This window comes from Peromyscus californicus, unplaced genomic scaffold (assembly GCF_007827085.1).
Source record: "Peromyscus californicus insignis strain IS unplaced genomic scaffold, ASM782708v3 Scaffold_11__1_contigs__length_118956290, whole genome shotgun sequence".
Taxonomy (NCBI): domain Eukaryota; kingdom Metazoa; phylum Chordata; class Mammalia; order Rodentia; family Cricetidae; genus Peromyscus; species Peromyscus californicus.
Genome location: NW_026294402.1, coordinates 42,772,632 through 42,788,034, shown reverse-complemented (window position 1 = coordinate 42,788,034; position 15,403 = coordinate 42,772,632). Strand labels below are relative to the sequence as shown.

The 15,403-nt window shown below is 41.8% G+C and overlaps 2 protein-coding genes across 24 annotated transcripts in view; both read right to left on the bottom strand.

The window, feature by feature from the left end:
- Positions 1-5,098: 5,098 nt before the first annotated feature.
- On the bottom strand, positions 5,099-8,951 carry LOC128123334 (cytochrome c, somatic-like). Its single transcript, XM_052759619.1, has one exon. It carries the CDS (start codon positions 5,877-5,879, stop codon positions 5,565-5,567), a length of 315 nt encoding a protein of 104 aa, XP_052615579.1. The 5' UTR covers positions 5,880-8,951; the 3' UTR covers positions 5,099-5,564.
- Positions 8,952-9,048: 97 nt separating this feature from the next.
- Positions 9,049-15,403, bottom strand: part of LOC128123226 (NXPE family member 4) — a 236,310-nt gene continuing 229,955 nt past the window's right edge. For all 23 annotated transcript variants that reach the window (XM_052759469.1, XM_052759452.1, XM_052759433.1 and 20 more), the window contains 4 exons: positions 14,358-15,091; positions 13,809-13,870; positions 12,133-12,339; positions 9,049-10,691 (listed from right to left, as the gene is read on the bottom strand). In XM_052759469.1, coding sequence (XP_052615429.1) covers positions 10,156-10,691; positions 12,133-12,339; positions 13,809-13,870; positions 14,358-15,091 — 1,539 coding nt within the window. In that variant the 3' untranslated portion in view covers positions 9,049-10,155. The remainder of the gene's footprint in view (positions 10,692-12,132; positions 12,340-13,808; positions 13,871-14,357; positions 15,092-15,403) is intronic.

Sequence of the window (15,403 nt, the reverse complement as noted above, 5' to 3'; positions counted from 1 at the left end):
TAGGAAGCTTGAGCTAATGGCTGAGCAGTTTCAATTAATAAAAGCCTCTGTGTGTTTACTTGGGTCTGAGAAGCTGTGGACTGGGCAGGACACTGGAAAACTCCAGCTACAGTTACACAATTACAAAATGCAACAGTGTTTAGACTAAGCAGGTTATATTTAGGAATATGACAGTACTTAATAAAAAAAAAGGAAGGCCATGCATTTGGAAAAGGGCAAGGAGGGATATATGGGAGGGTCTAGAGGGAGGAAAGCAAGGGAGAAATGTAGTGCACAGCTGTTCCAGTTGTGACCTTGAAGCACTGCCCCAGTGAGGCAGCCGGTAACTGCCACACCTACCTAGGACCTGCCCCTGGGGCTTGGCCAAGACAGGAGCCCTTAAGACCTGAGATCTGTATATGTTGGCCCACTTGGCTCCTCATGATCCTGGATGCTGGATTGCAGACCAAGTCAGAGTTCCCCAGAGAACCATTCTGGACTGCACATCTCCTCTCCTGGATCCTGTAACCAACCCCTTTTAGTGGCTGTAGGTTACCCCAACATAAACCTCCTTTTAACTACCAGATAAGCTACCTGGAGTTGCCTTGTTAAATTCCCACATTATCTGGCACTCATTTGGGGCAAATTCCAAAAGCTCAGGTGGCCTCCACCCTCAGCCTCCTCTGTGACTCTTGTGGCACGCTTTCCACACTTCCCTGTCTCTTTTCTTCTCTGTCTCTTTTAAAATTCCTGCTTCTCCTGGGTACCTAGTGCTTATCCATTCAGCCCATAAACACTGGGTACTGCTCCTTCATTTCCTTCCTCTTTCCCAGCTTGAGGGCATGTGCAATGCCCTCCAGGTTCGGGATAGCCAACCACTAGACACACAGGCACCAGGGAGCACCTCTATGGTAGTCTCGTTCCATTCCTGATGCAAAAGGAGTGGCTGAGTCTGATCCTGTGGCAAGCTTAGCCCCCAGACAGGTGAGAGCCACCATTAATGAGCCTCCTCCCCCCTCCCCACTGCTCCTGGCCCAGTGGGATGTGCAGCTGCTGAGCCTGTGCTGGCTCCTGTCTGAGCCCATGGCTTCTACCATCTCTCTGAAGCCAGTCAGAGGCTGCCCAGATAGAATAGATGAGGAGGCATGGCCTACCCACACTGCTGCCTGGCTGGCTCCCCAAAGACACTTCCTCCGTGGCTGCTCACAGGTGCTGAGGGCTCTGGGCCAGAGCGACCACCATTGTCTTCTCTGCCTGGAGCTCTCCATGACCTGAGCTCAGGCCACTCAACCCCATATGCCGGCCTCTTGCCTGAAAGAAGAGCGCTGAGAGGCCAAGGAAGCCACAAAAGCCAAGCCTGGCCGGAAGCTCCTGGGAGACTCAGGAAGATCTGCTGTCACTGCACGGCTGTTGCTGCTCCTCCACACATGCACATGGGACACTCCGTTTCTGCCTGCAGCTGCCACCAGCCAAAGTCTTCGGCAGAACCTTCTTTAGCACTATACTCATGACACCTCCTGGCTGAAAAGCGCTACTACACCCCAAAACCATTGCAAGGCTGGTAATACAAGCAAGGCAGTGTTTCATTTCAGGTAAGAGAACTTGATAATTTTACACCTTGAAAATGATTAACAAATTTTTGAATATTTCATATAATATGGCAGAAAATACTACTTCACAAGAATTTAAAAACTTTTTTGCCTGTATTATGAATGACATTTTCCTGGAAATATACGACCTTCCCAGGGTGTAACTGGCATGCACCATTTTGGCATTTACTGTAATAGTCACACAGCATTCAAATACTGTTTTAATAATAATAACATAGGTGAGTCATTATTTGGACTGATACAGGCTTTACAAGATAGCAATGAAAGCTTACATAAAAAGATACTTTCTCTGGAATCCGCTAACCAGGAGTTACAAGGTCATAATAAAGATTTAAATAACAGACTCCTTAGTTTGGAATCTGCTAATTACATGAATCTTTATTACAGAAACTTCAGTCCATTAATAATAAATGTATAGCCAGGATTGATTTTATTGATAATAAATATGAGTACTTAGTGGATAGAACAATAACCTTCTCTAGGGTGAAGTTGTTGCTACTAAGACACTTTATAAGGAAGACAGATTATCATTAACTGATAAAATAAGGTCTATGGAATCATGTGTTTCAGAAGAATATAAAAGGTTGCTTGAGTCCATGAAATCTCTGCAATCTCTTAAAACAAAGGAGGTTCATTTGCTAGAACAGACTCTAGGTGCGTGTATGCAAGCCCTAGAAGGAACTCTCAGTAAATATGACAAGGGACCTAATAAGCAGAAGGACAATATCATACAAGTCATAATTTCTCCAAATCGCTCTCATACAATGGCTTATCCTGTCATCATCCATGAGAAGCCAGCAGATGATAGACACCCTGAGCCATATGTAGAATATATATTACAACCTATTCTGATGAGAAATTTTTTTTAAACATATGAAGGAAGAGGTAGTCACGTATGGCATACACTCAACACTTGTAAGACAGATGTTAAATTCATGGTCTACCTCAAATAGAAACATACCAGATGACTAGAGTCAGTTGATCTCAGCAGTTGTAGAATATAGTCAGCAGTTGCAATGGAAAAGCTGGTTGAGAGAGGAGGCTATGAACCTGGAACAGCAGGGTAAGGTTTTGAGATCTCCCAAGATCAAATTCTTAGTGAAGGACGTTTTGCTGATAGGAATGTACATGTACAAGCTACTTATGATGAGCATACAATATCCCTATGCAATACAACAGCTCTAAATGCTTGGGAAAAGTTCCAGAACCAGGAAAACCAACCGAGATATACACAAAGATATTCCATGTACCACAGAACCTTTCACTGATTTTTTACAAAGGCTAACCACAGCTATAATAAAAGCTATGTCAGATAAGAATTAAGACAAATATTAACTGAATCCTTGGCATTTAACAATGCTAATGCAGAATGGAAAAGAATATTTACACCATTGAAGGTCAGATCAGCTCCTTCAGAAGATAGGACTCAGTATACTAATGGTGTTGAGTCTCTTAACTATAGTAATGAGGCTTGGATACGAGAGGCAATTCCCAGAGGTGGAAGAAGGCCCCATGGTACCAAATGCTTTAAATGTGGTACATCAGGTAATATAAGTAAAAACTGTGTCTGGGTTGCTCCTAGAAGTAATATTCCTTCTAGAAATAACCCAAATGGGAGACCCCAACCTTCTGGATTATGTAGAAGATGTGGCAAAGGCTGACATTGGACCGATGAGTGCAGATCAATAATAGATATAAGATGCAACCCTTTACTACCAGGAAATGCCTCAAGTGGCCTCTTGCAGGCCCCCAAATTGAACGTGGTCCAAATATTTCCAGCCACTGTGAAGGAAATTCCTCTCCAGGACAATTAAATAACCCAGTGTCTAATGTAAAGAGTGATACTGCACTGGATGAAAGAACAGCTCTGGTAGATGAATCAAAAGTTCCAAAGAACATAATAAAATGAATATTTTGGCAGACTTCCATAAATGGACAAAAACCAAAGCTTAGAGTTGGAATTAATGGCATTGTTCTGGAGGGCCTGGTAGACATGGGTGTGGATGTGACTATAATTACACCAAAATCATGGCATCCAAATAGGCCTCTTCAAGAGGTAGATGTCCAATTTCTAGGGATTGGAACCCTATCTCAGATAAAACAGATAAAACAGAGTTTGTGATGGGTTGAATGCATAGGGCCAGAAAGACAGAGAGGAAGGCTGAAGCCATATGTGCAAATGTAGCAGTGAATCTTTGAGGCCGAGATCTGTTACAGCAGTGGAATACCCAGATTAAAATTCCTGCAATCTCAGGAAGGGAATACAGACCAATGCATGTTTCTAGGTATAATATCATAACATGTTATAAAAAAGAGTCACCAACCGTTCATCCTGTACATAAACAGAGCACAGCTGCTGTTGAATTCTCAAAAGTACTAACACCTTACCTTTCTGTCTGGGTTAGTCAATGGCCTTTGACAAAAGGGAAGCTACAAGCTTTAGAACATCTGGTTCAAGAGCAGTTAAATGCTCAACACATTGAAGCATCTACCAGTCCTTGGAATTGTCCTGTATTTGTTATTTTAAAAAAGTCTGGTAATTGGAGAATGCTGACAGATCTGAGAGATATTAATAAAGTAATTCAGCCTATGGGTTCCCTACAGACTGGGATGCCCTTGCCATCTCTGTAACACAAAGAATGGCCTATAATAGTTATTGACTTAAAAGACTGTTTCTTTACCTTACCTGTACAGGAAAATGAGAGTGAAAAATTTGCCTTGTCTTGGAGGTGGTGACACAGATTTCTGATTATTTTCTTCCATTTATGACTGAGTGTTGGGCCACCTTTAAAGTCACCAGTCATAACCAGCTTGACTGGATGAGTGTCTGCAGTGACCACCACCCTCTGCAGAAACGAGGTTTCCCTCCATGCTGCAGGTTAATGGCACTAGCAATCTATGGCTAGGAACAGCATCTTCAAAGGCAATTTTGTAAGGATCCTGGCTGGAATATGCAGGTATTTGAAAGGGACTCTGTGCCTTTTCTTTTTCCTTTTAGCTGTCAGACTGCAGCAACAAATGTTCCCAAGAAATTGGAGTTCTCCAGGAACCTCATGCTGGGATAAGAAAAGGTGGTACCATCCAGAGAAAGACAGTATCTTCCAGAAAAATATTTCACATAGTTTTGACAGCTTATCAGGCCACATACATGAGACATTGAAGCCCAGATAAGGGTGGGTGGGGCCCTATCTTGACTGGCATTTCTTAGCTATGTATACTATTCTGCCCTCTGTTTAACCTAAACCTCCAGTTCGGATCCTGAAGATGGAGTATAGTTGAGAGGATGTCACTAACCTCTTTGTTCCTTCATGAGGTCCTCAGCTCTCCCTAGCCACAGGTCTTTGCCTTGGCTCACAGTATCAGAAGTTCCTTCTTGTGGAGCAGGTCTGTTTGTGGCACCATGACTTCACCAGTGGGCAGTTCTTTTTTTTTAAGTGCTAAATACTCTTTATTTGATATTATACATAGTACCTTTCAATGGTAAAAGGCAGCATCCTTTGACAGGGAATTCTAATTAAAATGACATCATCAAGTCAAGAATAGACAGTTGCTACCTGACGTTCCATTGCCTGTAACAGGTCAGTGAATACAAACTGAAACACAGGTGAGTCTTCTTGTTTCTGAGAGAGTGATAGAATTTTCCTAGTGTTTAAATATATTCATATTCCTACTTATATAAATTTAAGCATAAAACCATTCAATAGGTTTCAGGTGACACCCCATCTTTGTGGAAAGTAGAACTTTAATAAGTACAATTTGATCTTGAGAAAGGGAGAGCTGTGATAGTATATGACTGGAATTGTTATTTTTTAAAAAGATCATATCCACTTTACTACAAGTCAGTTTTACTTAAATCAGGACTGTCCCAACAAAAACATTGTTAGTCGTTTATGATCTGAATTTTGATGTATGAATTAAATTATGGCACATTAAAAGCCATGAGACATTTGTTTTGTAATAAATAAGGCAGTAGAATTACTCAATAGTAGCCTTTTTAAGATAAACCATTAGGTCTGCCCTTTCTCCCTTCTTAATTCCAGCAAAGATCATTTTTGTTCCAGGGATGTACTTTTTGGGATTCTCCAAATACCTCATCAGGGTGTCCTCTCCCCAGGTGATGCCTTTGTTCTTGCTGGCATCTGTGTAAGAGAATCCAGTGGCCTGACCTGTCTTCCTCCCAAACAGACCATGGAGATTTGGTCCAGTCTTATGCTTGCCTCCCTTTTCCAAAGTGTGGCACTGGGCACACTTCTGAACAAAGATCTTCTTGCCTTTCTCAACACCACCCATTTATATTTTGCTCCCAGGTGATCAACACCACAATCGCTAAGACACAAAGATGGGATGCCCCGTTCTCTACCAGTGGGCAGTTGTTAACCAGCAGGTTGAGAGTGTGGCAGAGTCTTTAGGCAGGTAGAACTACTGGTGACAAATTTCCCCAGTAGCCTGTGTATTAGCTACAAAAGTTAGGTACCAGGGAGTCCTCCTTCCCTAGGGTCTCTCTTTACCACTTCTCTAATGGCTGCCTCTTTTCCAGACTACTTGAAATCTTCTCTAAGACACTAACTCATTAGACAATGCCACATAACACTCTGCCACACTATTCCACAATATACTTTAACACAGTAATATTTTTATTAATTCATACATGGATACATGTGTTCCGGTCACATTTACCCCCACTTTTCCCCTAACTTCTCCCCAATTCACCCACCCTTTCCTAGCTTCATGTCTCTTTTTTTTAAACTCACTGAGTCCAATTTGTGCTAGTTAGAAACTGAAGAATGGGGTCATGCACTCAAGAATGACATAATACTTTGTTTTTAATCATTACATAATGTTTTGTAGTTTTTTGTTAGTTACCCTGTCCCTTCATTAGTTGGTAATGTCTGATGGTATATATTTCAAGTTCTCTTTTTGCTAAAAAGTAAAAACATCTTATTCATGTATATGTGTGTGTGTCTACATGAGTTTATGTGCACCATGGGTGTGCAGGCATCCTTAGAAGAGGGTGTCAGATCACTAAGAGTTACAGGCAGTTGTGAGTGACCTGATGTGAGTGTTGAGAGCTGAACCAGGTCTTCTGCAAGAGGAGTTAGTACTGTTAATTGCTGAGCCAAATCTCCAACCCTCACAATATTTCTAAAGATTAGAACAGTGTCTGAACACGGTAGGGCATGAATAATTGTTTTTGATCCCCATGAGTGTACACTAGACACTGGACTGTGAACAATGAGTCCCAGGCAGATGTTGAGAGAATGTATCATCCCTAAGGACACAGGATACAGATTTAAAGTGTTCTGCTGTACTGGTTTCCTTCCAGCTGCAGTGAGAGGAGGTCAGGATTCTACAGATTCTGAGGTTCAGTGAATAGTGCAGAGTTAAAGAAGAATGTAGTGCTGAAGGCCTTGCTGAAAATTTCATTGCCTAATTCAACTACTGAAATGAACAGTTAAAAATGTTAACATGTAAGTGTAGGTGATGCTAATCAATGTTGTTGATTGTAAGTAATCAAAATAGCTTTGAAAGTGTACCAAGGCATCAAATTACCTTTTCAAACCAAGGCTCACCCAGAAGACCGACACACACAGGTAAAAGTGACTAATACTTTGGTTGAGGAGGAACAATGGAACTGGGCTTCCCAGACACCTCTCCTGAATCCTGTGTCTCTAGTCAGTGTCCTGAGGCAAAGTTTTGTGGTTGTGAATCTTAGAATAATTCCTTTATTTGGGAAATCACGACCTAAGAAGGTGACCTGACTTATCCAAAGTCTACAAATTATGGCTTGTAACAGGACCAAAGTCTCTGAACTCCAGCTCACTGTGTTTCACTCTGTTACCTCTTATTTCTGATGATGATAATATGATTCAGCTGCAATCTCACAGAGACCAGTCCTACGGAGAGTATAATCAGAGGACTTTTGAGATCTTGGAGCCTTGCCTGGTATTCTACTCTTCTTTGACTGTAGGGGGATAGCCTACCATGTAAAAATCACTGGAGCCAGTAGTTAATGATAGAAAAGGAAATGAGACTCTTTATTTGAAGAGTTGTTTTATAAGACCCCACCAAGTTGATATGACACCTTGATATAACTGTTGAATGCAAGCAAAATAGTTGGAGTTTTAAAACATCCATGCTACAGTCCACAGCCCCAGAGAAGCTAGGTGACAAGGAGGGCCCACATGATGGATGGGGACACATGGATTTCCCTGGGAAGGGGAAATAGAAGAGATCCCCTGGGTAGACTGGCAGCTGGGTCGATGGGAAAAAGAGGGATTGGGTTGGGGGTAGGGGGACAGTATTGAAAGAGACATTTAAATGTGGGTGGAGTGCATCTTGGGATCAGGTAAAAACTTGGTGCAAGAGAAACTTCCATGAATATACTAGGGATGACCCCAGCTGAGATCCCAGCATTATGGGTACATAGCCTGAACTGGCCATCTCCTGTAATCAGATTGGTGACTACTCCAAATTGTCATCAGAGAGCCTTCTTCCAGTGACGGATGGAAACAGATCCACAGCCAAGTACTGGGCTAAGCTGAGAGCATCCTGTTGAAGGGAGGGAAGGATTGTGGGAGCCAGAAGGGTCAAGGCCTTCACAAGGGACCCCACGGAAACAACCAAACTGGGCTCATAGCAGCTCTCAGGCTGTGGACCAACAGCTAGGGAGCCTGCATGGTTCTGACCCAGGCCCTCTACTGGGTGACAGTCGTGGAGCTTGAACTACTTGTGGCATTCCTAGTGGTGGAAGCAGGGCCTTTCTCTAAAGCTTGGCCTGGCTTCCAGGAATGCATTCTTCACACTGGGTCGCCTTGCCCAGCCTTAACACAAGGGGTGGAGCTTAGTCCTACCTCAACTTGATATGCTATGTTTTCCTGACACCTAATGGGAGGCCTGTCCCTTTCTGAACAGAAACAGAGTAGTAGTTAAAAAGTGGGGCGGGGGGAGAGGGAGGAGTTGGAATAGAAGGAGAGGAGGGAGGGGAAAACTGTTGTCACATATAAAATTAATGAATAAGTTTAATTAATAATAGAAAACGAAAACACAATAATTTTTTTATGTGGGTTGGTGTTTTTTCTGCATATATGTCTGTGTACCATGTGTATGCGTGATGCCTGTGGAAGCCAGAAGAGAGTGTTGGGTCCCCACGAAATGTGAGCCACCACGTGTGTGTTGGGAATCAAACCTGGGCCCTTTGGGAGAGCAACAAGTGCTCTGAATGTCTGAGCCATCTCTTTAAGCATCTTTATTCTTTCTAAAAGGTATAATTTAGGGTCAGTGAGATGGCTGGGTAGGTAAAGGCATCTGCTACCAAGCCTGATAACCTGAGTTCAATCATCGGAACACAAATGGTAGAAGGATTGACTCCTAAACCATGTTCTCTGACCCTCATACGCGCACCGTGGCATATATCCCCCTCCACATAAAAAAAGGTAATAGAGAAATTAAATAGACAAAGGTGGGCAATAGTGGCATATTTCTTTAATTCCAGCACTCAAGAGGCAGAGAAAGGCAGATCTCTGCGTTCATGGCCAGCCTGTATACAGAACAAGTTCCAGGACACTCAGGGCTACACAGAGAATCCCTGTCAAAAAAAACCCCAAAACCTAAAAGACAAACAAACAAACAAAAATATATAATTTATAATATATTTATAAAAACCAAACTATAATTTTATATTTAATATATAAGAGTAAAAATTTACTAAAATATTTTCCATTATTCATTCCTATTTTAATATGTTTTTCATATAAAAATTTTATTTTATTTTTGTTCTAAAGTAACAAAATATTAGGTTTCATGGTAGTGTTTCCATGCATATTTTGTTCTGGATGATCCAAAATCTTATATTCCAAAAATCTAGAAAGCCTAGAAGAAAGATAAATTTCTAAATGTATATGGTCGATCAAAACTAAACCTAGGAATTAGAAACAATTTAAATAGACCCATAATAAGCTATGAGATTGAAGTGATAATTATAGTTCTCTCTCCAAAGAAAAGTTCAGGTCTGGACAGATTCAGTACTGAATACTATGAACTTTTAAAGAAAATCTAACCAATGCTTCTCATACCCATCTACTAATCACAAACAGAAGGAATGATACCAAACTCTTTCTCTGAAGTCTGTATTGTCCCGATGTCAAACTTTGAGACACAACCAAGAAAAAAGTACAGAACAATTTCTCTGATGAACATGGATATAAAAAGTCTCCACAAAAATATTTACAAATTGAATCAAAGACCTTTAAAAATATTATACAAAATTACTTAATTTTCCTGGACTCACCCAAGGGAATCCTAACTTCTAATTGATGAAGAATAGGTTGGCTCTGATCAGAAAAGAGAGGACCTGATCAAAAAGGGAGGACCATTCATTGATTCTTTTGAGCTTCAACTTGAAGCAGAAGCCCAGTCTAGGGCCTAGTCAGGCTGAACTGGGTGGATCACATGGACCAGAGTGAAGACTAACTCCTTGGACTAACTGGGACATCCTGGTACCTGACATGCCAGCAGAATTCACTGCATCTTTGAAATTCAATGAGTGACTTTCAGAGTTATGTGTTTGCTAGCAAATATAATTTAAGAATATATTAATTTGACTTCCAACCACATGCTGTGGTGGATGGACATCATTTGTGCCATATGCAATTGTCATATCCCAGGCATCAATGACACCCACATTGAGGTCCTGGAAAATATCTTTTAAGGCAAGGTACTGGGTGTAACCATGGAAGTCACCTAGTCTTTCCACGTCACTGCTCATCTCCCTGACGTTTTCTGTTTTGAGGACAACCATAGTGTCTGGGCTTCTCAGGAGAAGACGCTGAAGAGCTTTGTGGACATTGAGGGCCCTTCGGATGAAGAGGTCAATGGGGAAAGGTCTGAAATGCTGACCCAGAGAAATGACAATGACCGTGTTTTTCTCTCCTCCAGTTCTGTCAATTATCCGTGCAATGTACTCCATCTCTTTGACAGAGTAGACCAATGACCCAATAAGGGGGTAACCATGTTTTTTCCACTGGATGTTGATATTTTCATCCAAGTCCACAGCGAGTTGATGTTGCAGTTTTCCAGTCTCATGCAGATCCACAGACCTCAGTGCTGAGAACCAACAGGCAATCCCAAAACAAAAGGAGAATACAGTTACAGAGATCAACTAGCCACAAATATAGGAGAAAAGATCTGGTGTTTAGAGTTGTATAAACTTATGGTATCTGATAGTCAAACAACTCAAGGTGCTTTATGAATCTTCCAGAATCATTCAGGTTGAATTGTGCAGGGGATGGCTTTAACTTTGAACTCAGCTTTACCTGAAGATAATGCGATTAGTGTGTCCATGCTGTTCTCATAGGACATGTTACCTATACCCTGACCTTATATGAGGGTAGATAGGGAAGGCTATTAATTGATGTTATGTGCAAAAGAAGCCAAGCAAATCTCTGTAACAGTTCCAGGAATCTAAAACTGTATTCTCTGTTCTTCTTCTTTCCCTAAGAAAGTATACAGTGATCTCGACCCACTGTAACCTACATGCTGAGGGGGAGGGGTCATTCACCTCAGATGCTGCATGACCTATGAAACCTGCAACATCAGACCATGTGATGATAAAGTTTCACTAGAATCTCGATTTTCTATATGAGAGAGACAAAATTATGAGGGGCTGATTGTTTAATGGAAATCATGATCTAATATGTCCTCTCTGTTTCGAATACTTTTACAACTCAGAACCCAGGCCCTGCCAATTTCAGCCTTTATAGGGGACCAGTTTATTATTTTTTTAAATTGGAGAACACAAGATTGGTCTCATATCAAGGCCAGTCATAGCCTCAACCTTGTCTTCAGTGACAAGAGCCAGGGTCCAAGGACCTAGAAGAGCACGAAGTGATGGTTTATTATGTGGTTTAACTTACATAGAATATTATAATCTGACTTAGTGTTGATGTATTCTTGACTTAGTAAATATAGAAATAAAACTAGGCTTCTTACAGATAGATTCTAGCCTCAACTCTGATACTAACTTGTGATAACAGTTTCAATTGCTATTGCTTTCTGGGTACTGCCTATGTGTTAGTGTGCCTTGCAGTGCGATAAATACTTGCTGTCCGTTAATTTATTTCATTCAAAACAAATACTAGAGATAGTGAACGTTGTTCTAGATCAGTGGTTCTCAACCTTCCTAATGCTGTGACCCTTTAATACAGTTCCTCATATTGTAGAGAACCCCAACCAAAAATTATTTTTGTTGTTACTTCATAAATGAAATTTTCCTACTGTTATGAATCATAATGTAAATATATGATATGCAGGTGTTTTTCGGTGACCCCTGGGACAATTTCTTTTGACCCCTGACAGGTCATGACCCACAGTTTAACAACCATGGTTCTAGGGAATGATAGTAACATTTTTTTTTGGGAATAATGCTGATGGTTTGTGATTAAGACTATTGAACTATGATAGAGGAGGAATATCCTGTACTCTTTTTTTTTCCCCTTGACATTAAAACACAGTTTGTGAAAGAGGTGTGAATTATATTGAGACATACTGTTGATACTGCTTTTGAAGTATTCCATCCACTGGCGGATTGTGGAATCCCCCATCAGATGGATGAATTTTCCTCTCAGGCAGTCTTTCATTTTGATCGGAGCCAAACTACAGGAGGCTGGAATCCAGGTGTTTTTCCAGACGTGCCCACTGGGGATTGCAGATGCCTTCCCGAGCTTGCATCTCTCTTTTGCTGGAACAGCTTCTTCTGCCAAGAAATCAGCAAGATCGAGTCTTCTAAAACACCACTCTATTCACCTGTGTTTAGGAGCCTTCCACCTTTTCCAAAGAACCCTCTAGATAGGCGTGTGGGTGGGTGGTGACAATAAAAAGAAGCTTATTAAAGTATCTTCATAATGGAATATTTATTTTCAGTAAAAGTTTCCTGTGATGTGAGTTTCCTAAGTGATACCTATTAATGTTTATATGAAAAGTACATGGGGTTTTTCCTCTCAGAATAAAAAAGGCCTTCAACTAAAATTTAACTATTTGTTAGCCCTGCCATGAGACCAGCCTCATCAATTCTTATATAGGGCGAGAGCTCTTCAATCTGAGAGTGTTATTCCACTTGAGCTTGTCACATGCTCTCATGGTGTCTAAAATGTCACCATGCAAGTATGAACGCTTTGAGATAAATGCAGGGTGAACTTGGCTATAAATTGGCCAATTTGCATTGAGAGAGGCCTGGAGGTCTAAGAAGGCCCAGATCTTCAACTTTAGTCTCTGGGTAATAAAGAGACCTGGGAAGGTGTGGGTGTGTGGGTGGGTAGGATGGTGTGGCAACAGATTTGGGGTCACAATTGTTCATTACTCCCAAACGGTAAAGTAATATTTTAACAACTACTATGAAGGTTCTGATATGTATGGGACAAAAGAAATACCATTCCTATCCCTCTTCCTCTCTAAGTCTGTCTTTGAGACAGGGTCTCATGTAGTCCAGGTTTTTCTTCAACTTGGTATGTAGGTGAGGATGGCCTTGAACTCCTCATCTTCCTGTTTCCACTTCTGGAGTTAGGAAATTATGGGTGTGTGTTTATGTGATGCTCGTGGACAAGCCTAGAGCTTTATGCATGCTGGGAAAGCACTACACTACACATCACTTCTGCAATCAGAAAAGTGTTTTTCCTTCTATGTGGAAAACCGTCTTAGCAATTAGCAAACTTTCTATGATGAATTTAGATCCAGTTGCCTGAAATCATTTTAGGTGGTATTTATGAGCTCTTCAGAGAAGGAAAAAAAAATCGAATGTGAGAGAGAGAGAGAGACTAGCGGATACGCATGTGAAGTCCTTTGTAAAAAGAAATGGTTGTAAATTGACTCCTAGATGGCACATTGGAGATGTCTAAGTGATAATTCTAGGGAGGCTGTGAAGACGGCAGGAGACGGTGGTGGTGGGGATGAAGAACTAGGTAAAGACTTGGGAGAGAGTTTTGTTTTTTGTAGGTTGTTGTGTAAGATGGGCAGATGACCTTCTACCTGAGGAGATGATTGCTGAGAGATGTGGGTACTAAAGCAGGCACGAAAGATCCTAGTGAATTCAAACATTCATTCACATACGGACTTTGTGCCTTGGCCCACCTTATGAGACCCGAGACAATGACCAAGTCCAGCAGAGAGAGAAGGCCCTTTAAATGGGTCTAGTGTTAAGCACCGCCCGCCAAGCACAGAACCACTTACTGTTGCATTTGGAGACACTAATCACATTGGATTTTCCCATAATCTCCACACCTATATTTGACCTTAAAGAGACAGATACAGCAATTAATCTGCAGTGACCTCAACTCAAGCATAGTTCCAGAACCCAGATTGGCCAATCCTTCTGCTACTTCTCAGTGATAATCTAATTCCCTGCCTAGAATTTCAGGTCATTCAGTAAGTTTCCATTTATTTGTTTCATAGTTCATAGGAGCCAGGGACCCAGAAGGTATGTATGCAAGGCAGTGTATTGAGACACAGAAAGAATGATTAGAACACACACACACATACACATACAGTTCTTTTTCCTTTTGTTCTTAGTCAACCTGCGTTTTTTAGGTTCATTGATAAGTATTACTTATCACAAATGTCTGAGGACCCCTGGAGATTGAACACTGTCCCCAAATGAATTCACAGGTCCCCTCTCAAAGGACTCTTCTTACAGAGTCCCTAAGTTACAGTGCTTAGAATACATTCCCTGCATCCTAGATTAGCCATTTCTCCCCAGAAATGTGAAACAATAATATTTACCTTTCAAAGAGGCTCCTCTCTTGCTGCCTAAGATAGGAAACTTCTTTGTTCTTCGAATGCATGTGGGTAAGAGCCGCACAGGGTACATTTGGAGGCTTCACACAGTAGAATGCTTCTTGGTACTGGGCGTCCAGATATCGGCAGAGTTCGACACTTGAGTTTAGAACCAAGGCACACTCAGTGTGGACCTGAGAGGTTCCATTTACATACCAGCCAGTGAAGATGATTCTGTCGTAGCCCTGTTTCCTTGCTCTCCAGAGAGCTGACACTCCTTCACTGGGATGCATGAGCAGGATAGACAGGGAGACCGGGCCTTCCCAGAACAGAGTGAAGCTGACAAGGTAGGTGCCATTGTTGAAGTCTGTCACCTTTCCAGAAGCTCCTGCCTTCAGGGCTGGGGAGGACATCCTGGCCCTCAGGAAGTCTCCACCATACTCCTTCCTGCGTCCCAGGTGGTCCCTGGCTTCCAACAGCACATCCAGTTTTTCCCCCATGCAGTGTGTGTCTCGAGGGTTGAGGATGGTGGCTGTGCTGTGAGTGGCGCTGGTGGTGGTGTTGAGATGGGCAAAAGGCCTGGGCGGGATCTGTTTGTCTAGTTTCTCTAGGACCTCCCTGACTCTCAGCTCTGTCCCTTTTGGTGCAACTGGTAGGTTCAGAGGCACTGTAGGGCATGAGGATGTTGTGACCAAATTCTGGTGACTGAAGGACACAGGCAACTTGAAGTGAACCCATATCTGAATGGGCAAGAAATAGAATAGAGAACAAAGAAAAAGTTGCTATTTAATGTAAAAAGTCTTGGCAGGTTAACCGACTTTTGTCTTTTATAGAACACTGAGAGGTGTAGAAATCACATTACACTTAGATTTTGTGGTCACATATGTTTCACACAGAGATGTCTTTATTTAAACTGTCAGTATAACTCTGGTTTTCAATGACTTATTTTGGAAAACCCATTGAATCTCCAATAGCCCTTGCTCGGATCTTCTCCCAAATGGTGGTGATATGGCGATGGAGAGGGCTGAGCAGTTAAGAGTGCTTGCTGTTCC